The 25,018-nt window shown below is 41.7% G+C and overlaps 1 protein-coding gene across 2 annotated transcripts in view; it reads left to right on the top strand.

The window, feature by feature from the left end:
* The window catches only part of PLA2R1 (phospholipase A2 receptor 1), a 121,957-nt gene that overhangs the window by 5,233 nt on the left and 91,706 nt on the right, over positions 1–25,018 (top strand). For both annotated transcript variants that reach the window (XM_043488310.1, XM_043488309.1), the window contains exons 2-3: positions 11,514–11,897; positions 15,961–16,134. In XM_043488310.1, coding sequence (XP_043344245.1) covers positions 11,514–11,897; positions 15,961–16,134 — 558 coding nt within the window. The remainder of the gene's footprint in view (positions 1–11,513; positions 11,898–15,960; positions 16,135–25,018) is intronic.

The following is a 25,018-nucleotide window of genomic DNA, read 5'->3' as shown; positions in this document are numbered from 1 at the left end:
AAGCAAAAGTATGATCAGATCCTGGTTTAGCTGCCCTGCCTGGTCATCAGCCACTCCAGCCCTCAGGCTCTGTCTCTTCCATCTCCGTCTATCATCTTTCAGAATCTCTTCTACTTTATACTTTTCTCATCCCAGTTTCTCTGACTGGCTCCTTTCCTCACATGTCTTTGAGAGTCAGCAGAGACTTCCAGTTTTTTTTGGTCCTTTTTACTCTTTCTGATCAAGTTCCTAACCTCTTTCCTTATTGTTGGTTGTCACAGTAACCAATACTACATAGCATGGATTTCAAGCCAATTACAAGGAAGACTGAGCCACACAGAGCTTGGTGGTGCCCTCGGCTTCCCTTCTTTAAGCTAACAATTTGCTTATTTATACCAGGGTTTCTGGAGAAACAGTCCCTTTGTTCTGCCTCTTCTGAATCCATCCCTATGTGATGAATCTTCATATGATCCATCAAAGTAATATTATCAGAGACATTTATAGACTCTTGTCTCCATTTTCTTTTAGAAATTATCCTTTAAATCCTTTTATGAGATGTTCCAAAACAAAGCTAGGAACATAAATTATATTTTTTAATTGGTCAGTGTGAAAAGAAATATAGCTCATAAAAGAAACAAACACAAGAACACCTTATAAACTCTATAGTAAGCCGGTTAGGATAGAATAATTTATAAAGTCACTCAAGAAAGACTGGAGGAATAACATTAGAATTTCTATAAGTTGGGTTCTGTGATACAGAGCTAAACAAAACAGACAAGAGTTTTCATATGTGGCCACATGACTTTTTAACTTACGATACTTCCCAGATTACTACAGTCCCAAAGAAATATGCTAATAAAAGGTTTCATTATTTATGGCTCTTCACATCTTGTCTTGAGAACTTTCCCTTTGAATTATGAAAAATGTAAACAGAAAAAATCAAAGTAATTATTTAACTATAAACATTGTTGTCTTATTTTGCTATTTTTCACTATCCATGTCCAAAGTTAGTATTTGTTTTTCTCTTAATATCATTCATAAAGGGGCCATAGTGACTTACCAGGACCCTATGAGGACAGCTCGATTATTAAGACCTTTGTGCAGATGGAGAAACCAAGGCAGATACTCTAAGTGCAAGCATTTCTACCCTAAACGAAGTGCTCAGTGGTTTCCCAGGGTCTTTTCCCCACAGTGTTAGCCTTGGTCAGTTAACAGGGCATATAGGCATGTGACCAGAACAGTCTCATAGGACTCCATGCTCAGCAAGGCATTGTCCTTGCAGTTTAATTCTCTCTGGTTTGGGGTCTTGGAATTCTTAGTAACTTTTTTTTTTTAATTTGTTCTTTGAGCACAAGCCAGGAGTTTAAAATGAAAGTGTTAGTCACTCAGTCATGTCCGACTCTTTGTGACCCCATGGACTGTAGCCCACCAGGCTCCTCTGTCCATGGGATTCTCCAGGCAAGAATATTTGAGTGGGTTGCCATTACCTTCTCCAGGGGCTCTACCCGATCCAAGGTTTGAACCTGGGTCTCCCACATTGCAGACAGACTCTATACCGTCTGAGTCACCAAGCTGAGTCCCATTTCGTGTCACCTCCTTGTTGTGGTCTGTGCTAGAGTTGGAAAAGCATTCCCAGACACAGAGTATTTCAGAAGGGAGGTTTACAAAGAGCTTGAAGGAGAGATAATGAAGGTGCTGCAAATGCAGCAGACCAGGGAGAGCCCACAGGACCCTGTTAGAACAGTGGGTCACCTCAAGGGAGAGCCAATGCTTTTTGTAGATTAGTAGCCAATTTTTGTAGCCTCAAAACAAAGAAAATTCCTGCTAGAAGGATATCATTAGGTTATTGTTTAGGGCACTCTAGAGTGAATACTGGAGTGGGTATTTTTACCTCACATGGGTAAGGATCCTTACCTCACCCGGCTGGTAAGGATCAGGGGGGTTTGGGTAACAATTACAATGGGGCTTGGCCAGTTCCCGCAGATGACCTTGGTGCTGGCCTCCATATCTGTGGCCTTAATGCAAAGCTTTGCACCTGTTGGGATAGGGCTCCATACTTCTCACCAAACTGAGGTGGTTTTCAGCCTCCTCATCCATGCTTCTGTGCTCTGCCCGCCATGGCAACCAGGTTGCACTGGGGCTGGGGAACTGGAGGCCCAGGGCCTGGAAGTGGGCGGCCAGTGTTCTCCAGGGACAGGGCAAGGCTGCTGTCCCCTCTGAGTGGCAGCACCACTGCATGTTCCATGGGGACTGAGTGGGGACCTATCATCTTTCCACAGTCCAGGGACTGAGTACGTTCCCAGTGATTTCCACCTCAGAGGTTGCAGCCCCTCATGGGCCTACAGGAAGTAGAGACTGACTGAAGCTCCCTGTCTCCGCCAGGGCCCCACCTTTTCATTTTACTCTGGGGTCTGCAAATTAGGTAGTTGAGTAAGAAGCATGGAGACTGTTTTGGGGTGAATTGTGTCCCTCTCAAAATTATGTTTATGTTCTAACCCCCAAATACCTCAGAATGAGACCTTGTTTGGAGACAAGGTCATTACAGATGTAATCAAGTTATAATGAGGTGCTTAGGGTGAGCCCTAGTTGGACTGACGTCTTCATAAGAAGAGGAGATTTGGACACAGAAATATGAATAAAGAGTAGATGATAGGAAGAGACACTGGGAGAGGACAGATACCTTCAAGTGAGGAAAGAGGCCTGGAACAGACCTTTCCCTCACAGGCCTCCAAGGAGTCAACCCAGCTGACACCTTGATTTTCGACACGTAATCTCCAAATCTATGACACAGCCTATTCCTGTTTAAGTCACTTAGTGGGTGACACTTTGTGACGGTAGCCTTGGCAAACAAATACAGGGACTAACATTATGTCTACCATTCGAAGTTTGGATTTGGTTTTGTCCTCATTTCTATCTTTCCCTGAAGGAAATCTATATTTTTCTTCAGTGGGTAAATTCTCAAAGCAAAGCAGATAAAATGGAGAAAGTGAACGTGTTAGTTGCTCAGTCATGTCTGACTCTTTGTGACCCCATGGACTGTAGCCCACCAGGCTCCTCTGTCCATGGGATTCTCCAGGCTAGAATACCGGAGTGGGTAGCCACTGCCTTCCCCAGAGGACCTTCTGGACCCAGGGGTCAAACCCAGGTCTCCCACATTGCAGGCAGATTGTTTACTGTCTGAGGCACCAGGGAAGCTCAGCGTAAACACTTTTGCTTTCAGTAGCGTCACATCATTCCCAGGGCTGTTCGGTTGTTGGCAGAGTTTTCTTTTTTTCTTTGTTTTGGTGACCCAGTCTTTGAATCGCATCCTCTCAGGGTTTCAACACAAAGACATTGTTGAGGGAAGTTTATGTCTTACTTGTCCTGTCTTAATGTCCTGTCTTACTGTTTCTTGCCATAACATGCTTTTTTTGTAACAAGGCTCCCTGGTGACTGAGATGGTATATTTTCAACACAGTCTATAAGATGATAACAGAGCTGCTGTGAATAATGATTTTTACATAAGCAATGTCTGTTAGAGACTTCAGAGTTAAATAAAGGCAGAAATAATGGAGGAATAGATGAAAAGCTAAAAGGAAATGTTTTCAACTCAGTTTAAAAATTTGCCTGTAAGACACACAGATACAGTGAAGAACTTTGAAGGAGAGAAGATTTTCTGTGAGGGTCAGCTACTGCTAAAGATAAGATGGATGGAAAGGGAGGGGGAAGGAGGGAAAGAGAGTGGCCAAGTGGCAGGGACAGTGTGGAATGGTTAATCCACTTCACGTAGAGGTTGATGAAAGGCACGGCAGAGCTGATGAAGCCAGGTTTCATTTTTCCTACATGTGAGAAAGAGTGTTGTATGCCTTGTGGAACTGAGTGACGATTTGGGGAAATTAGAAAGAAAGGGGAAAAGAACACATAAAAAGGTTTAGCAAGAGAGGTCCCACAGGCCTGTGGAGGTGATGATCATCCAGGTTCAGAAGCTTCAGGAGAATAAAGAAGGCTCAACATCAAGGACGATACTAGGGCAGGAAAAGAGAAGGAAGTTCTGAGACAGGACAAGGGGATATTTTAAAACGTGCTCAGCTTTTTAGTTCATTTTATTAGGTTGGCCCAAAAGTTTGCTCGGGTTTTTCTCTTACATGTTATGGAAAAATCCAAATGAACTTTTTGGCCAACCCAACAGAAACCAGTTGATGTTGCGTGCTTTGTTAAGCGCTATCAGATTGTCAAGAGATAAACACCACATCTCAGATGATCTGGGATAAAATGCAAATATTCATAAAGAGAGGGCCAGGAAGGACAGACACATTTTCCCTTGATTTTGTCTTTCAAGTACAATGCACATGCTGGAAACATCAGAAATTCCTTGCCTACTGGTTTGGAAACACATATTAAGAATTCAGCTTCCCTGCATCATTCAGCCATGAACGGGACTTGATTCAGCCGCACACAGCATCCCTTCCTGCTACAGACTCATCTGAGTAAGGGAAACAATCACATCTGAATCTGACTCACTGGACAGAACAAACCTGAATTTATGCAGCTGGGAAATGTCAACATATCTCAAGAGAGAAATTGCTCACCTTTAGATTGGTTTCAGGGCAGTGATCTCTCGCCCTGCATACCTCCCAGACCCTTTTCATGCTAAAATTGAGATAGTATCACAACAGCAAAGAACTGGACAGATTCAAGAGCTGATCCTGGGACAGAAAGTGTGTGAGCTGTGTGGGCAGATGGAGTAGAAGAGGGTTAAACCCAGGGGAATGGGGTAGGAAATTGAAATTGGATTTCAGTTGGCAAGCAGTGGCTTCCTAATAGCTTGTCTTAAACATAGCACTTGATGTGAACCGTGCATCTGAACTTTTCCTTCCACTTCCCTTAACGTGGCCAGCTTATACATCAATTGGCTTAGGTGCCACTGTCATGGTGTTATTTATTAAACACCAGAAAACCCTTTGCTTGCCTAAAATCCACCATAAAAATAGGATTTTTTTTCAATGAATTGTTTCATTGTTTTAAGGTGTTCTTTTTTTTAATTGAAAGAACATACATCTCACCAAGGCTTACCATTTCAAATCATATTTATGTAACACTTCATACCGCAGCCTGTTCTAAGAGGAGCTGCTTAAAGTAGAAGGGGACACTAAAAGGCAGGTGGAGGTGGGCAGAAGGGGCGCTGAGCATGAAGTGGACAGGCCTCAAGAGGAACTTCCTGCAGGGACCCCCAGCTGGCACTTTTCCAACACTAATTACAGTGTGAGGCTTTAGACCCCAACCTCATGGTGTGGTAGGAATCGGCAGGCAACTGACAGCCTAACATGTATCTGAAGCCAGAAAACAAGTCATTGCAACTGCCTTTTCCAGGCTTCTCCAGTTCTATTAATCACCATATCCTGTCATTTCTTCCCTCCTTGAATTCTCTCTCAAGAGACTATAGAGTCTAATCAGTCCCTTTCTTTCTCATCACCACCAGTTGAACTGATAGCTCTGTCTCTATTGTCGGATCAAAGCAGAAGTCTTCAGAATGTTCTCCATCCTGCACATGGGCTGTCTCACCCCAGCTAAGTGAGAACCCCAGGGCAGGAACTTGGACATTTGTCTCACACCTACACTCCCCTAAAACAATTATGAGCACACGAAAACTGCTCAATAAATGTTTTTATCAAATGATTCACAATCCACACCATAGCCTCAGTCATGGCTTCTCTTGTTCCAAAAGCTCCTTTTCATCTGAATAATATACAGATTTTTTAATAAAATTAAAAGTTCCTCATAAAATTGTCCCAAACCATCTCTTTCCAACTTCATATTCTACAACCACCAAACACTTTTATATAGTGAGGCTCTCATCACCCTTAGAGCTGATTATTTTCATCGCCTCTGAGCTCTGGTAACTTTTGCTCTGTCCACAGTTTCCCTGGCGTGACCCTTCACCTCTCCATCTATACTTTCTCCACTACCTGAACTCTGTCTCTGTAATGAGGATAGGCACCCATGCTGGTCTAGTTCACCAGTGTACCCCCAAATGCAATAAATATTAGGTCCCTAATAAATGTTGAATGAAAGTGCCTCTTAGGGGTGTGTATTTGTTCTTATGAGAGTGATTGATTTTTCTGATCTTCTAGACCAAACTGACACCTTCTAGATCCTGGTTTCCTCCTATTGTGATTATACCTCTTATGTCAAAATATATTTTGGCATTAATTTCTAGTTCTTCCTGTACATTTCATGATGCACTCCTAGGAAGAACATCAGTTTCTTGAGTGCAAACACTGGTATCTGTATCCTATCTGCAGGGCTCCTAACACATGCCATATCAGATCCTCCATTAATGTCTGTTGGAAATCTCAAGTCTCCCACTTCCAGTTGTTGTTGTTGTTCAGCCGCTCAGTTGTGTCCAACTCTTTGCAACCCCATGGACCTGCATTATGCTAGGCTTCCCTGTCCTTCACCATCTCCCAGAGCTTGCTCAATTCATGTCCACTGAGTCAGTGATGCCATCCAACCATCTTGTCCTCTGTCGTCCCCTTCTCCAGCATCAGGGTCTTTTCTAACGAGTCAGCTCTTCCCATCAGTTGGCCAAAGTATTGGAGCTTCAGCTTCAACATCAGTCCTTCTAATGAATATTCAGTATTGATTTCCTTTAGGATTTACTGATTTGATCTCCTTGCTGTCCAAGGGACTCTCAAGATTCTACTCCAACACCACAACTCAAAAGCTTCAATTCTTCGGTGTTCAGCCTTTTTTATGGTCCAGCTCTCACATCCATACATGACTACTGGAAAAATCATAGCTTTGACTAGACGAACCTTTGTCGGCAAAGTAATATCTTTGCTTTTTAGCATGCTGTCTAGGTTGGTCATAGCTTTTCTTCCAAAGAGCAAGCATCTTTCAATTTCATGGCTACAGTCACCATCTGCAGTGATTTTGGAGTCCAAGAAAATAAACTCTGTCACTGTTTCCATTGTTTTCCCATCTATTTGCCATGAAGTGATGGGACTGGATGCCATCATCTTTGTCCTTTGAATGGTGAGTTTTAAGTCAGCTTTTTCACTCTCTTCTTTCACCTTCATCAAGAGGCTCTTTAGCTCCTCTTTGTTTTCTGCCATAGGGTGGTGTCATCTGTATAAGGCTGTATATTGTTACCGTGCTTATTTAACTTATATGCAGAGTACATCATGCGAAATGCTGGGCTGGATGAAGCACAAGCTGGAATCATGATTGCCAGAAGAAATATCAATAACCTCAGATATGCAGATGACACCACTTCAAGTTATTTGGCAACAATCTACAGCAGTTCATTTTTTCTTTCTAGGTTACAAATTAATGCATGTAAATAAATAGAGCTAGACCTACATGGTTCTCACTAAGTATATGAATATAGAACTTCTAAGAAAAAAATAACATTTGGAAAAAAAAAAAACTATAAGGATGACTCAACTAAATGAGCTTTATGGTCTCATCCAGTGCTAAGTTCATGGTTCTGGGTTTATGGGTAGTTAGTTTCTGCCATGTCTATGTCCCTTCCAGTGCTGTTCTGCTGTCTCCACCCTAGAAAATGAGCCAGTACATGTATACACACACACTCTCTCCATCTATAAAGGTCTGATGCACTGAGAGGCCATGTCCACCTCACTCATGTCATTACTTGAAGATCCAGTCAAGTGTTTTAAATTCTAGTCCTTTTCTTTTTCTTATTCTTCCATCATTTGTTTTTAAAGGTTTATTTTACAATGTTTTCTTTGGAATTGATGAAACTCCCTTTTTTTCATTAACTGGGAGAATTTGCATGATTCCAGAACAAATAGATATATTTTTAAAGAGCAAATATCCAAGCAAATGATTCTTCTGTCTATCTCTGGTACCCTACACAGTGCCTTCCACATAGTCAGCACCCAGGGAATGCTTGTTCAATGAATGAATGAAGAAATGAATGAATAAAGAAATTCTCCTTCCATTCTTAGAAAAATACATGTCATCCTGTGGGACCAAAGGGTGGATCTAAAATGATCTCCTTTCCAGAGGAATTCAGAAGTAGAAAGTAGAAACACTAGTTTCAATGGATTTTTTTTTTAAGGATGAAAATTAGTTTATAAGTTACTTCTAGTAAATCAATCCTTTTTCTCTTCCTAAACTTATAATTATGAAGGGATGTACAATAACATTTTACTGCAAAGAGATTTAGTAATTCTGGCAGTACTTCATTAATCACTTAATCAGTGTTCAAGCAGAACTGATGTCCTTGACATCTATAATCAATCTTGATTCCTCCCACATTTGATCTTCATCCTTTTTGAAATCTGTCTACAGACACTAAGGACTGTTACTTATTTTCACATCATGTTTTTGTTAGAGATTACTCATATGCACATATGATAATAATCAGAATATTGCTACCTATATTGGGTCTCCTAGTAGTCTATTTGAAAACAGTTGCTTTCTCTTCAGTGAATTTATGGAGATTAATGGTGCTAGCACCAGATTCTATTATAGCTTAATGGGAAAATGGGATTGGGCCATTTTTTAGCTTAGTGTGACATACTATTCTTCTGGAGATGGCATGTTTATTGTTATTAGTAAGCCAGAGCTACTTGTTTATGATACATTCTGAAGAACTTTTCCAAAGCCACATCCTAAAGGCAGCTGTGTGTAGAAATGTGATAGCACCCTAAAACTGAGCAGCATGGAGTTAAGTTTGTCTAATATCTTCTGCTTTGGAAAGGTATTTTTATGATCACTGGTGGGACTGTGTTCTATCTCTCCTTTTCTCTTAACACTTCATAATTTGGATATTTTAAAACATTATTCCTCTAAAATTTTAGTGATATATAATTTCCATGTCCATTTACTTACAGACCACTCACTGACCCATCCATACGCTGCTTGTCAACATCAGTATTTTTGTTTACAGACCACTCACTGACCCATCCATTCGCTGCTTGTCAACATCAGTATTTTTGTCTTTCTTATAACAGAGTTGCAATATAGACTTTACAGTTAGATAGTCTGGAAGATGAACAGATGAAGACTCAGTTTATAATGACACATACATTTAAACAAATGAGACAAAGATTTTGTCATCTGGTTGCTTGAAGAGCATTTTGCCTTCATAAAAGTTAATAACATGGTATTTCAGGATTGTTTAAAAACTCTGCACCCACTATGTGCTGCAGAAGCAAACTAAGTTGGACTTTTGTGCTAATGTTAGACGTTTTGGGTGGCATGCTTAAATTAGTATTCTACAAGTGTTCAACCAAACCTACAACTGGATCTGCAGACCAAGAATCAGGAAGCCAGAAGGATAATAATGACAATAATAACAACCTACATTTACTGAGGTCTTCCCATGCCAAGGTAGTGTGTGGTGTACTCTGCATGAGCTATTTAATGAAATATTCTTAACATCCCTATGAGGTGAGTGTCATACATATTCCCAGTTCAAAGAGGAAAGGCAAGACTTACAGAGATCAAGAAATTTTCCCAGAGTTACAAGGCTGGTCTGTGGTGGTTCTTCCTGATGTCAGGTAGTCTGCCCACCCATCTTAGGTGCGTGAACTGAGGCCCAGAGGGCTATGGTACAGCCAGTAAATTGCAGAGCTGGATATATTTGAACATACATATTAGATAGAAGCTAAACTATAGAACAATTATAGTAAAATAATTACCCTTTTGTGAAAACTTAATGGAGCTCTGGGCTAGCTAGTTAGTAGATTATAACAGAAATTAAGGTTAACATTTTACCCAGGCCTGAAAAGGTGAATAGGAGAGTTGGAGAGAATGTTAATAATTATCAGAGTCCACATCGAATTGGCGAGAGGTAGATTTGATCTTGAATGACTATCACTAATAACCACACAGACATGGGCTTCATTAGGAAAACAAATTTCCTGATCTAAATGAAATCTCCCTAAAACCATTCATTCTCTGCCTCCACCCCCTTCTCTTTTGCTCTGATGTATAGTGATCAAAGCAATTTTCTGACAACTAATTCAACTCCTCAAATGTATGGTTATAAATAATGCTATCAATTATTAAATGAAGTATAGCTTCCATTAATACATTGACAATCTTTTTTTAACAGTTTTTTAAGTGATTTTGGTTACTGTAAATCAGTTCTTCTTGACCTGAGCAACTTTAGAAAAGCCAAAAAAACTTTTATCAAAATGAAGCATTGTTCTCACGTACCAATACATAAGAAGCTTCATTCTGCACTGTTTGAAAGCTCTAGAAGGCTCTGCCTGTGTTCCCTATGCCGCAGCCACAGGACATGCCTGGCCCTAAACCACACTTGTTTTAAGGGAACCTGATAATATTCCTTTAGATTTTTGAAGAATGGACAGGAAGTAAGACGTTTAAGAGCAGAGCCTAGCGAACAGGAGAACAAAAGAACTCTTGGACCTGCCCAGACGGTCGGAGCTAAGTAACCCAGCAACCATGAGCCTGGGTAAGCAGCACCCGCCAGTGTGTTTAATCAACATCAAACATTTACTGAACTTCGACGATGTGCTCAGGACACTCTGAACTTACACTGAAGAAATCAGATGTGATTTCCACCTTCAAAAAACCTGTGGGAAGATATGTTCATAGTTATTGCATGATAGGTGCCTTCCAGGCTGACATCTTGAAGTCAAGTCACATAGTGAGTGGAGAGATACCACGTAAGCCCTGGCTGGGCCCAGGCAGCTTGTCCACAGGAAACTCATCCAGATCCTTTCTTCAGGCTCCCTGGGGTTGGAGGCTCAGGGGTGTATCACGAGATGCCTACTCCCTCCCCACCCCAGGTGGCCCGTGTGGTCTCAGTCCTGCCATGGTGCTCTTGTATCTTCTCACGTATCTAGGTGAGGGATCTCGGTGAGTGTCCTGGGCATCTGTGTGCTGCTGCCAGTCCCACCCAACAAGGACTCTCTCAGGAGGAGGCTGACTCCAGAGCAAATGTCCCTGTCTTTCTACTTCTGATGGGCCCAGCACAGAAAACAACTGTGGGGAAGCATTTCTTCTCACAAGCGCTGGGTCTCCTATCAAGACACAAAGAAGCCCTTGAATTCTATCCTCTGGGTGTCCTGGAGAAATTTCATGGGAGAAATGTTCATTTCAGTGGCTCTTGATTGAGCTGCCATATTCCTAATATTCAGGCACTTGTCTGGGAAAAAAAAAAAGTCACTGTACCCCTGGGCACCGGATGTGTCTCTCCTGTAGCCCTGAGTATTGTTAGCAGTCCTGTCTCCCCAGTTGTGGCGAGCTCCTTTCCTATCAGTGCTGTTCCCGAGTGGATCCACAAGCAGCCCTTGTTACTGGGGGCGCCAATCCAGTCTTAGAGCAGAGGTTTGCCATGAGCTCCAGCAAGTCCATGTATGCCTCCCAAGAAACTCCTTTGATTTGTACAAATCAAGCCCTTGTTGTGGACCCTGCCCATCAACTTCAGACCTGTTTGAGATGCAGTAGCTGTTGGTGTGACATGTCACGGCTCAGACATGCACTTTGGGATCCCCCTGACACTAGTTAATTATTTATGGAGATTCTCTACTATATCTTGTACTTTGCTATTTCAGATAAAGGAATCTTCATTATCCAAAGTGAGAACCTTGAGAAATGTATTCAAGCCAGCAAGTCTACACTGACCCTGGAGAACTGCAAACCACCCAACAAGTACATGCTGTGGAAGTGGGTTTCAAACCACCGACTATTTAACATCGGAGGCAGTGGCTGCCTGGGCCTGAATGTGTCTAGTCCAGAGCAGCCACTGAGCATATACGAGTGTGATTCCACCCACGTTTCCTTGAAGTGGCACTGTAACAAGAAGACGATCACAGGCCCACTCCAGTACATGGTCCAGGTGAAGCAGGACAACACGCTTGTGGCCTCAAGGAAATATCTCCATAAGTGGGTTTCCTATATGTCTGGTGGTGGAAGCATTTGTGACTATCTGCACAAAGGTAAAAAATAATTTTGACCAAAGTACACATGAAATGATATATTTAGAAAGGTTGCCCATTAATAAAGATTTGTAAAATATATGAAAGAGGTGCACAGCACCTGGGACCTCAAGGGACTTCTGCTAAATAGGTTTTAGTTGCTTAATTGCTTATTGTAAAAAGATTGCCAGAGTCTTAGAACAGATTTGCTTAATTCTGCTAAAGATGCAGAACTTTGAATTTAAAGGTATTAGGGGAGAAAACACTTAAATAACTTTGGGAATCAGTGGAAAGGAGAAAGAACAGAAAGATGAGGGAGAGAGAAAATCAAAGTAGAAGGAAAAGATTTTTGAAGTTAAAAGCCTTGTCAGGATAAATATAATAAGAGCCTCTCAGGCCAACATTTCTTTTATTGTAGAAAGTCAGTTCCATGTATGAAGCATGTGTGCAGGGCACCTCTGTCTCCTAAGACCAGGCTGGCATCTGTGTGGTGGGCATGTTACAAGGCATTAAAGGCAGACTGTTGTCAGATGTTATTTGACGTGTGTCAGGGAGTGGGAGCGGTTTCCTGGGTGGCTCAGTGGTAAAGAATCCACATGTTAACACAGGAGACGCAAGAGACACAGGTTTGATCCCTGGGTTGGGAAGATCCTCCGGAGAAGGAAATGGCAACTCACTCCAGTATTCTTGCCTGGAAATCCCATGGACAGAGGAGCCTGGCAGGCTACAGTCCATGGGGTCGCAAAGAGTCAGACCCCACTGAGTGACTAAACAACATCAAAAACAAACAGGGAATAAGAAAGCATGGTTTTGATGGCAGGTAAGTGGAGGTGTTTTCATTTTCCATAGTTCTGTGATATCTGGGATTTTAAAACCAACAAAGAAAGCAGCTTAGTCCTGAAATTCTGAAACCTCAAACCTGTTTGTCAGGTTTTGTCACGTAGCTCTGTTCAGTCATTCATCCATCCATTCACCCACCTTCACACACTCATGGAACACGGACTGTTTTTGGGCTGGCGTCTGATTTACAAAGGCCAGCGAGACAGGAATGGTCCCCACCCTTCTGGTATTCTGTAGAATAATGCCTCAATAAGAGCTTCGATTTCTAAAAACTGTAGGAAGCAGAGAAAGGAGCTCCTAAAACCTAAACAAGACTTCCTCCTGTACCTACAAGAAATGAGTAAAGAGACACAGAGACAAGAGTAAGCCATTTCAGGACTCACTAAAATAAAGCACATGCTGCAAACCAGCACTCTGAATAACCTCCAGTTCTAAGGAAGAATTTGGGTTTTTGTTTCATGTGAACATTTCATCCATATACCCACACTCACAATGCATGCAGAGGAAGGCTAGGTAGAAGACAGAAGATGTGTCCTGGAATAGCAGCAGTTTGCAAACAGCTCAAACCTCTAGGGCTGGCGATATGTGGTGAGCTCAGGCTAGCGCCATGCCCCAAACTGTATCCCCCCGTCACCCACCCCCACCCCTCCCAACTGTGAGAGAGGGTGGGAATCTCTACAGTCAGCCCTTTCACTCCAGGACCCACTGACTTAATTGACGGTGGCCCTGATCCCCTTCTCATGGTAAAGAACCTCCTTTGAATCAGTTCTAATGAGGTGGATGAAACTAGAGCCTTTATACAGAGTGAAGTAAGTCAGAAAGAAAAACACCAATACAGTGTACTAACTCAGATACATGGAATTTAGAAAGATGGTAACGATGACCGAGACAATAAAAGAGACACAGATATAAATAAAGAACAGACTTTTGGACTCTGTGGAAAAAGGCAAGGGGGTGATGATTGGAGAGAATAGCATTGAAACATGTATATTACCACTTGTGAAACAGATAACCAGCCCAAGTCTGATGCATGAAACAGGGCACGCAAAGCCAATGCATTGGGACAACGCTGAGGGATGGGATGGGTTCAGGATGGGGGACACATGTACACCCATGGCTGATTCGTGTCAATGTATGGCAGAAACCACCACAATATTGTAAAGTAATTAGCTTCCAATTAAAATAAATAAATTAATTTTTAAGAAAAGAAATATTAAAAAAATAAAAATAAAGGGAAACAGGTCAAATGCCAAAAAAAAGAAAGAACCTGCCTGCCAACGCAGGGGACATAAGAGGCGTGAGTTGAATCCCTGGGTCGGGAAGATCCCCTGGAGGGTGGCATAGCAACCCATTCCAGTTTTCTTGGCTGGAGACTTCCATGGACAGAGGACCCTGGAGGGCTACAGTCTATGAGTCGCAAAGGCTGGACATGACTGAAGTGACTAAGCACACTCACACTGAAGTCCCAGTTGATTCATGAAAAGTTGTCGCCTCCTGCTTAAGGCCAAGGATGACCAACGATTGGAATACTCTGAGAAAGCAGCCAGCAGGCCGCTCAGCATGGCCATCTCTCTCCTAGACCCCCTCTCCGGGGGCCAATAGCCGGGCATCCGCTTTGCCCTCTCTCTGTGTACCATCTGTTTGCCACACTGCACCATGTGTGTCTTTAAAAATGGAAATCTGATCGTGTGATTTCCCATTCCATACCCTCTAATGACTGCCCGCTGCCTTCAGAGTAAAAACCGAAGTCCATGTCGTGGCAGAGCTGGCCCTCTGTGAGCTGACACGCCAGTGCCTCCCTGGTTCCTGCCTACTGGGCTTCCCTGCTCCCCCTGTTGACCCCACATGGTTCTTGATGCAGGTCCCACATTCCTGCTGTTCCTTCTGCCAAAACAACTCTTGTCCAGAGGCCTGAACCTGTCTTTCCCGAATTCTTATTCAGAGAGGCCTTCACTGACCAGTTTATCAAAAATAGTGCCCATTCAACCCCCACTTGGAGAAGGGAATGGCAACCCACTCCTGTATTCTTGCCTGGACAATTCCATGGACAGAGGAGCCTGGCAGTCCACAGTCCATGGGGTTGCAAAGAGTCAGACATGACTTGGTGACTAAACCACACTCCCACCACATACACCACATACACCCAGTCATTCTGTTCTTACCCTATTTTATTTTTCTTCATGGTTACTTATCACTACTTGAAATTACAAGTTTATCTATATATTTGCTTTCTTTTTTTTCTCCCCACTCAAACAGATGCTCCATATGAAAGGGAAATTTACTCATTTGGTCACTATTACATCATAATACCCAGTGCTGAACACATTAAATGCTCAACAGATATCTGTTGAGTGAATAAATTATAAATACTTATGAAACTCGAGATTCAGATGCTGCTGACTGATATACTTGGGGAATGGAAGATATTTTAAAGTGAAATCTTCAACCTATATTCAGTATCTTGTAATAGCCTATACTGGAAAAAGATCTGAAGCTATATACCTGAAACTAAGACAATACTAAAAAGCAACTATACTTAAATACAAATAATAATAATAAATAATTTTTTTCTTCTTATCCATTCACAAATAGTATGCTACTGAAGCAGTGTTGGTCAGTCAGTCATGTCTGACTCTGCAACCCCATGGATTGTAGCCCGCCAGGCTCCTCTGTCCATGGGATTCTCCAGGCGAAGATACTGGAGTGGGTTTCCATTCCCTTCTTCAGAAGGGATATTCCTGACCCACGGATCAAACCCGGGTCTCCTGTGTTACAGGAGGATTCTTTACCGTCTGAGCCACCACAGAAACACTGAAGCAGTGCACCATACTAAACAAACAAGGAGATAAACATATGAAACAAAACACTTATCAGCATTTCCCTGAACACAGCACTCAGCCTTGTACTTTTCCATACACTAGACACTGAGGTCTTTTTTTTTTTTTTTTTCATTTATTTTTATTAGTTGGAGGCTAATTACTTTACAATATTGTAGTGGGTTTTGTCATACATTGACATGAATCAGCCATGGAGTTACATGTATTCCGCATCCCGATCTCCCCTCCCACCTCCCTCTCCACCCGATTCCTCTGGGTCTTCCCAGTTAGACACTGAGGTCTTAAGGGTTAACCATGGTGAAGTGAGGGCCTTGCCCAGTGTAGATTTTCGGTCAATAAAAAATGACAGTTTCCAAAGATAAAGTTGCCATGCTACTTATTGACTTTGTCCTCTTTTTTTCTCTTAGATTTGTACACAATCAAAGGGAATGCCCACGGGACTCCATGCATGTTTCCCTTCCAGTACAATCAGCAGTGGCATCACGAATGTACCCGGGAAGGGCGGGAAGACAACTTACTGTGGTGTGCCACGACCAGCCGATACGAAAGAGACGAGAAGTGGGGATTTTGCCCAGATCCTAGTAAGAATAAAATCTAGTCTTCCCTATATGTCATGAATGAATCAAGGATGATTAGAAAGTTATTATATCCAAAGAAAAGCACTGAGATTGATCTACTGAAGTCTGAATAAGCTTGCTGAATCCATTTAACCAGATTTTGATTTTGTTTCTTTTTGCCTTGAAAAGACAATTCTGGTGTATATTGCTTTTTCTCCCCCTAAGTTCAAAGATATTAATTAGTCGTTCCTCACAAAGTTCAGTGCATAAATATGCTTTAACTGGAATCAAATTTTGATACTCTGTGATCTCATTAATCCCAGCTTCCAGGCAGGATACTTCAAAACAAAACTGAATGCATATAAAGTTTTGTTATCCTTCCAGTCCACTCCTTATGAGCTCCTTCACCTATCCATGTCCTGACTGCTTGTCCTGCTCATTGTCAAGTCCAAGCATCAGCTGGCCCTTGATGATCTTTTTAAAATCACAGTTGCCCTCCCAGTATTTCTCAACAGTGAGTTGTCTTGATTTCCTTTCCTTATTACTCAGTTTCTAGCTATAACTTTAAAATCCTTTTCTCTACTTAACCTGATTTTCAAGGTCCAGTAATAGCTTCAATGTTCTAAATATTTTGTCAGTTATTACTTTATTATTTTATTGTATTTTCATTTAGCTTAAAAGTTGCCAATGGTTCTTAAGTACTGGGGAATGTTTACATATATCTTCTATTTTCTTTCTTATTTATTTATTTTTGGCTCCGCTGAGTCTTCGTTGCTGCAAGGACTTTTCTCTAGTTGCAGCAAGCAGAGGCTACTCTCTAGTTGTGGTGTGGGCTTTGCATTGCAGTGGCCTCTCTTGTTACAGAGCACCAGCTCTAGGGCACATGGGCTTTAGTAGTTGCAGCACACAGGATCAACAGTTGCAGGTCCCAAGTTCTAGAGCTCGGACAAATAGTTCTGGTGCAGCAGTATGTGGAATCTTCCTGGACCAGAGATCAAACCCGTGTCTCCTTCATTGGCAGGCAGATTCTTTACCACCAAGCCACCAGGGAAGCCCTCTTCTACTTTCTATATTTATTTCCTTCACCTGGGTTTCTGCAAGGCAGAGAATTTAGTGGTTTTTGCCATACATTGACATGAATCAGCCATGGATTTACATGTGTTCCCCATCCCGAACCCCCCTCCCACCTCCCTCTCCATCCCATCCCTCTGGGTCGTCCCAGTGCACCAGCCCCGAGCACTTGTCTCATGCATCCAATCTGGACTGGCGATCTGTTTCACACTTGATAATATACATGTTTCGATGCTGTTCTCTCAGATCATCCCCCCTTGCCTTCTCCCATAGAGTCCAAAAGTCTGTTCTGTACATCTGTGTCTCTTTTTCTGTCTTGCATATAGGGTTATCGTTACCATCTTTCTAAATTCCATATATTCATCTTCCATGCCTCCTTTCCCTCCACAAAGTTAACAAAATGCCAGAAAAAAATTAAAACAAAAAGAAATGGAAGAAATTAACTTCAAACAATCTGGTTAATAAGTTGCCTGTAGAACTGTTTTCTAACCTAAGAGCCTGGTGAATAAGAAAGAAAGTAGACTTTGAAATCAGAAAGACCAAGGTTGTAGCCTTGCTTTCTCCCAACAAGGAGATACTGAGTCTCAGTTTCCTCATCATAAAAATGGAGATAATAACAATACCTATTAGGTTAACGAGTAGATCCAATTAGATGATGCGTTTAAGCCACTTATAGTACCTGGTCAGTCAGCTCAGTCACTTAGTTGTGTCCGACTTTTTGTGACTCCATGGATTGCAGCACACCAGGCTTCCCTGTCCATCACCAACTCCCAGAGCTTACTCAAAATCATGTCCATCGAGTCAGTGATCCCATCCAACCATCTCATCCTCTGTTGTCCCCTTTTCCTCCCGCCTTCAATCTTTCCCAGCATCAGAGTTTGTTCCAATGAGTCGGTTCTTCGAATCAGGTGCCCAAAGTATTGGAGTTTCAGCTTCAGCATCAGTCCTTCCAGTGAATATTCAGGACTGATTTCCTTTAGGATTGACTGGTTGGATCTCCTTGCAGTCCAAGGGACTCTCAAGAGTCCTCCAACATCACAGTTCAAAAGCATCGATTCTTCGGTGCTCAGCTTTCTTTATGGTCCAACTCTCACATCCATGCATGACTACTGGAAAAACCATAGCTTTGACTAGATGGACCTGTGTTGGCAAAGTAATGTCTCTGCTTTTTAATATGCTGTCTAGGTTGGTCATAATTTTTCTTCCAAAGAGCAAGCATCTTTTAATTTCGTGGCTGCAGTCACCATCTGCAGTGAATTTGGAGCCCCCCAAAATAAAGTCTGTCACTGTCTCCATTGTTTCCCCATCTATTTGCCATAAAGTGATGAGACTGGATGCCATTATCTTAGTTTCCTGAATGTTGAGTTTTAAGCCAATTTTTTCACTCTCCTCTTTCACTTTCATCAAGAAGCTCTTTAGTTTTTCTTTGCTTTCTCCCATAAGGGCGGTGTCATCTGCATATCTGAGATTATTGATACTTCTCCTGGCAATCTTGATTCCAGCTTATGCTTCATCCTGCCCAGCATTTTGCATGATGTTCTCTGCATATAAATAAGCAGGGTGAGAAATATAAAGCCTTGACACACTCCTTTCCCAATTTAGAACCAGTATGTTGTTCCATGTCCAGTTCTGTTGCTTGTTGACCTGCATACAGATTTCTCTGGAGGCAGGCAAGGTGGTCTGGTATTCCCATCTCTTGAAGAATTTTCCACAGTTCATTGTGATCCACACAGCCAAAGGCTGTGGTGTAGTTAATAAAGCAGAAGTAGATGTTTTTCTGGAACTCTCTTGCTTTTTCGATGATCCAACGAATGTTGACAATTTGATCTCTGGTTCCTCTGCCTTTCTAAATCCAGCTTGAACAGCTGGAAGTTTATGGTTCACGTACTGTTGAAGCCTGGCTTGGAGAATTTTGAGCATTACTTTTCTCAAAAAAGTGAGGTGAGTGCAATTGAGTGGTATTTTGAACATTCTTTGGCATTGCCTTTCTTTGGGATTGAAATGAAAACTGACCTTTTCTAGTCCTGGGGCCACTGCTGAGTTTTCCAAATTTGCTGGCATATTGAGTGCAACACTTTCACAGCATCATCTTTTAGGATTTGATGTAGCTTAGCTGGAATTCCATCACCTCCACTAGCTTTGTTCATAGTGATGCTTCCTAAGGCCCACTTGACTTCACATTCTAGGATGTCCAGCTCAAGGTGAGTGATCACACCATCATGGTTATCTGGGTCATGAAGGTCTTTTTTGTTTAGTTCTTCTGTGTATTCTTGCCACCTCTTCTTAATGTCTTCTGCTTCTGTTAGGTCCATACCCTTTCTGTCCTTTATTGTGCCCATCTTTGCATGAAATATTCCCTTGGTATCTCTAATTTTCTTGAAGAGATTTCTAGTCTTTCCCATTCTATTGTTTTCTTTTATTTCTTTGCATTGATCGCTGAGGAAGGCTTTCTTATATCTCCTTGCTATTCTTTGGAACTCTGTATCCAAATGGGTATATCTTTCCTTTTCTCCTTTGCCTTTAGCTTCTCTTCTCTTCTCAGCTATTTGTAAGGCCTCCTCAGACAGCCATTTTGCCTTTTTGCATTTCTTTTTCTTGGGGATGATGTTGATCACTGTCTCCTATACAATGTTACAAACCTCTGCCCATAGTTCTTCAGGCACTCTGTCTATCAGATCTAATCCCTTGAATCTATTTCTCACTTCCACTGTATAATCATAAGGAATTTGATTTAGGTCATACCTGAATGGTCCAGTGGTTTTCCCTACTTTCTTCAATATAAGTCTGAATTTTGCAATAAGGAGTTCATGATCTGAGCCACAGTCAGCTCCCAGTCTTGTTTTTGCTGACTGTATAGAGCTTCTCCATCTTTGGCTGCAAAGAATATAATCAATCTGATTTTGGTATTGATCATCTTATGATGTCCATGTACAGAGTTTTCTCTTATGTTGTTGGAAGAGGATGCTTGCTATGACCAGTGTGTTCTCTTGGCAAAACTGTTAGCCTTTGCCCTGCTTCATTTTGTACCCCAAGGTCAAATTTCCCTGTTATTCCAGGTATTTCTTGACTTTGTACTTTTGCATTCCAGTCCCCTATAATGAAAAGGACATCTTTTTGGGGTGTTAGTTCTAGAAGGTCTTCATAGAACCATTCAACTTCAGCTTCTTCAGCATTACTGGTTGGGGCATAGACTTTGATTACTGTGATATTGAATGGTTTGCCTTGGAAACGAACAGATCATTCATTGTTTTTGAAATTGCATCCAAGTACTGCATTTCGGACTCTTGTTGACTATGAGGGCTACTCTATTTCTTCTAAGGGATTCTTTCCCACAGTAGTAGATATAATGGTCATCTGAGTTAAATTCACCCATTCCCGTCCATTTTAGTTCACTGATTCCTAACATGTCGACATTCACTCTTGCCATCTCCTGTTTGACCACTTCCAATTTACCTTGATTCATGGTGTCTGAGAAGACTCTTGAGAGTCCCTTGTGCTGCAAGGAGATACAACCAGTCCATCCTAAGGGAGATCAGTCCTGGGTGTTCATTGGAAGGACTGATGTTGAAGCTGAAACTCCAATACTTTGGCCACCTGATATGAAGAGCTGACTCATTTGAAAAGACCCTGATGCTGGGAAAGATTGAGGGCAGGAGGAGAAGGGGACGACAGAGGATGAGATGGTTGGCTGGCATCATCAACTCGATGGACATGGGTTGGGGTGGACCTTGGGGGTTGGTGATGGACAGGGAGGTCTGGCGTGCTGCGGTTCATGGGGTCACAAAGAGTGGAACATGACTGAGTGGCTGAACTGAACTGAACTGATGGACCTAACATTCCATGTTCCTATGCAATATTGTTCTTTACAGCATCGAAATTTACTTCCATCACCAGTCACATCCACAACTGGGTGTTGTTTTTGCTTTGGCTCCATCTCTTCATTCTTTCTGGAGTTATTTCTCCACTGTTTTCCAGTAGCATATTGGGCACCTACCAACCTGGGGAGTTCATCTTTCAGTGTCCTTCTTTTTGCCTTTTCATAACTGCTTATGGTGTTCTCACGACAGGAATACTGAAGTGGTTTGCCATTTTCTTCTCCAGTGGACCACGTTTTGTCAGAACTCTCCACCATGACCTGTCCGTTTTGGGTGGCCCTGCATGGCATGGCTCATAGTTTCATTGAGTTAGACAAGGCTGTGGTCCATGTGATCAGTTTGATTAGATAATGCATCTAAGCCACTTATCACAGTACCTGGTACTCACCAGGATTACCACCACCATCATCATGTCACCATTAGGTCTAACATTGTTTCAACATGTGCTTCTGAAACAATGATCCTTCCTCTTTATCGTCTTTGTCACCAGCACTAAATTAAGCATAGTGTTAAGACTTAGATCCCTCTCTCCAGAGAACTTGGCCCAGATGGAATACAGGACAGACAGATTTGCTCCATGCCTGGAAATGCAAACTACATTTGATAGGATGCTGTAGAATCATATAGTTTAAAATGTAGATCCTTGCCCAGTCCTGGAGATGCAATGAGCATTTGCATTTTTGACAAATGGCCCAGGTGATCCTGTGGCTGATAATTCATCAGACAATTCATAACGTGCAAGTAATTCCACATAACATCTATATATAGGGGCGATATTAAGACATTTAGCAACCAATTTAGTATGGGCTATTGGCCAATTCAAGTGGAGACCTTAATGTGAAGGCTTGGAGTCCTGGACAACCACTATTGCTATTAGCCCCTTATCTGCTGTAATGTGAGGGGATGCTGAGGCAGCAAGAGGCACTTGATGAGCTCAAGAGAGCAGCTCTTCACCAATCAGCCTGAAAGTATTTCATTATTTATTAACTGTCAGATCATTAGCCTTCTCCATCTGAATCTGAATGTCTGTGTGGAGGAATATGTGCATGTAATCCCCACACTCCTTAGATCCTTGAGTCTGATGTCACATTTTTTACATCATCTTCTCTTTCCATTTCCATCTCCAATAGATATCATTATTAAAAGTAAATAAACAGAGCCCTGGTTTGAGTTCCCTGAGTCATAGAGCAAATTCCCACTGGCTATCTATTTTAAATACGTTAGTATATCTGTTTCCATGCTACTCTCTCCATTAGTGGGAAGAAGAAGGCTCAAGAGGGAGGGAATATATGTATACGTATGACTGATCTATGTTGATGTGTGGCAGAAACTAGCACAATATTGTAACTCAAACATCTTACAATAAAAAATTTTTTAGGAAAGTAAATAAACAAATATTAATAAAAGTAACATGTATTTCACATAACCCTAATACTATTTTTTAAACTATACTATTCTCCTTGAGGAGAAGGCAATGGCAACCCACTCCAGTACTCTTGCCTGGAAAATCCCATGGACGGAGGAGCCTGGTGGGCTGCAGTCTATGGGGTTGCTAAGAGTCGGACATGACTGAGCGATTTCACTTTCACTTTTCACTTTCATGCACTGAAGAAGAAAATGGCAACCCACTCCAGTGTTCTTGCCTGGAGAATCCCAGGGACGGGGGAGCCTGGTGGGCTGCCGTCTATGGGGTCGCACAGAGTCAGACATGACTGACGTGACTTAGCAGCAGCAGCATTCTCCTTGAGATTCTTCAAAGAGCGCTGTCACCATCCTCTGTCACTTTTAGCCAATTATGGTTTCCCAGGTGGAAGCCTGGGTTTAGTGGTGCCCAGGGCTTCTAGATTCCTGGACTATCTATTTGTTCAGCTTCCTAAGGTTCAGAAGCATCCTCCACTTGACAGCCTGCCAGATTCCAAGTCTCTTGCCCTTTATAAAACCAGCAGAGAGAATGTTTATTTGTACAGTGCTAAATTACAGTTCCAATTTTCTTCCTTTCTTTTACTCTTGGTTCCTGATGGCCAACATAACTCAAAATGATGTGCCAGAGACTGGAATCTGAGCAAACCGATTGCTTTTTCCATGGGGTCAAGAAGTGGACAGGACAGAGAGATTAAAGCAAAGATTCATACTACTGTATCCCATCTTTCTTATTCAGAAATTTTTCTTTTATCTCAATGGAGAATGATCCCTATATTTTAAAAAAGTTGATTGTAAGTGAACACAGTGTAAATTTAGTCCTAATAAACACATACTAAAACACACTAGCAGAGAGGGATGTGATAAAACTTCTGTTGCTATAGATCTTCAGGAACAAGGATGACATAGAGGAATCTCTCTGGTTTTATTTAGAGGTGATTCTGAGTCATACTATGTCTGTCCTGGTTGTATGTCTTACCCAGCTGGAGAGTCAGGCTTAGTTAGTTTGAGATATTTTTAGGATACCAGCCTTTGGGTGAAGCCTTCCCCAGTGGCTCAGCATTAAAGAATCTGCCTGCAGTGCAGGAGACACAGGACACACGAGTTTGATCCCTGGGTCAGGAAGATGCCCTGGAGGAGGAAATGGCAACCCACTCCAGTATCCTTGCCTGGAAAATCCCATGACAGAGGAGCCTGGCAGGCTCATTGCTCTGGAGCCTCATTCACCTCATACAGTTTTTATCAGTAATTTGAATGATAGAGCAGATTGGTACCAATTTAGATGTATGCCTGCCAACCTCTGCTTCATCAGCAGTATTATTATATCTCTCTTCTCAAGCTTCTCTCTCACTCCCTACAGGGCCATACAAACCTTTCTTCTCCCCTGACTTTCTAACCTTGCCCTACATTCTCCTTCCAAACTCTTAAGAACCAACTTGAAAGAAAATAGGATCCCTCAGAGGGGAAGTTTTGACAACTTCCTGCTCACAGGCCTGCTCTTTAAGCCTACCGTGGTTTGGATCCATCTCTTTTTTTCTCCCTCCCAAGCAATAATGGTCCTCCTCCCACCTAGAGCAAATCTCCCCACCTGGACTCTGCAGCCTCCCATCCAATCTTCTCCAGCTTTATCTCAGTGTTTCTCAAAGCATGGTCCCTGTTCCAGATTGGAAAGGGAGATGTGAAACTATCTCTCTTTGCAGATGTCATGATCTTAGATATATAAAATTCTAAAGAATCCACTAAAAAACTACTATAACTAATAAACTCATTCACAGGATACAAGATCCATATACAAAAATTAATTATACTTTAATACAGTATCAATGAACAATCCATAAATTAGATTAAGAAAGCAAATCAAAAAAAAGAGAGAAGTCCATTTATCATAACATCCAAAAGAATAAAATACTTAGGAAAAATTTAACAAATGACATTAAAAACTTACATCTAAAAACTACAAAACATTGAAAGAAATTAAAGAAAATTAAATAAATGGAAAGACATCCCATGTTCATGTGATCAGAAGGCTTTTTATTGGTAAGATGGCACTACTACAGCACTCTCTATCAAATCCTAGCTGACTCCTTTGTAGAACTTGACAAGCTCTTCCTAAAATTCATATGGAAATTCAAAGGACCCAGAAGAGCCAAAATAATAAAGAAGAAGAAAAAAGTTGGAGGACTTAGATTTCTCAATGTCAAAACTTATGGAAAGCAACACTAATCAAGACAATCAAGACAATTGTCAAAATGGAATAAAACTCAGAGACCCACACTTATGATTAATTGATTTCTGACAAGGATGCCAAGACAATTCAATGGGGAAAGAATAATCTTTACAAAAAATGGTACAGGGAAACTGGATATTCACATTCAAAAGAATAAAATTGAACTTCTATCACCATATAAAAAATTAACTCAAGATAGATTTTGAAAACTTATATGGAAGAGATAAGACTATAAAACTGTTAGAAGAATCAGTCAGTTCAGTCATGTCTGACTCTTTGCAACCCCATGGACTGCAGCCTGCCAGGCTTTCCGGTC

This window comes from Cervus canadensis, chromosome 15, assembly GCF_019320065.1.
Source record: "Cervus canadensis isolate Bull #8, Minnesota chromosome 15, ASM1932006v1, whole genome shotgun sequence".
Classification (NCBI taxonomy): domain Eukaryota; kingdom Metazoa; phylum Chordata; class Mammalia; order Artiodactyla; family Cervidae; genus Cervus; species Cervus canadensis.
Note: the sequence above shows the minus strand (reverse complement) of the source record. Positions and strands in the feature narration are given on the sequence as shown.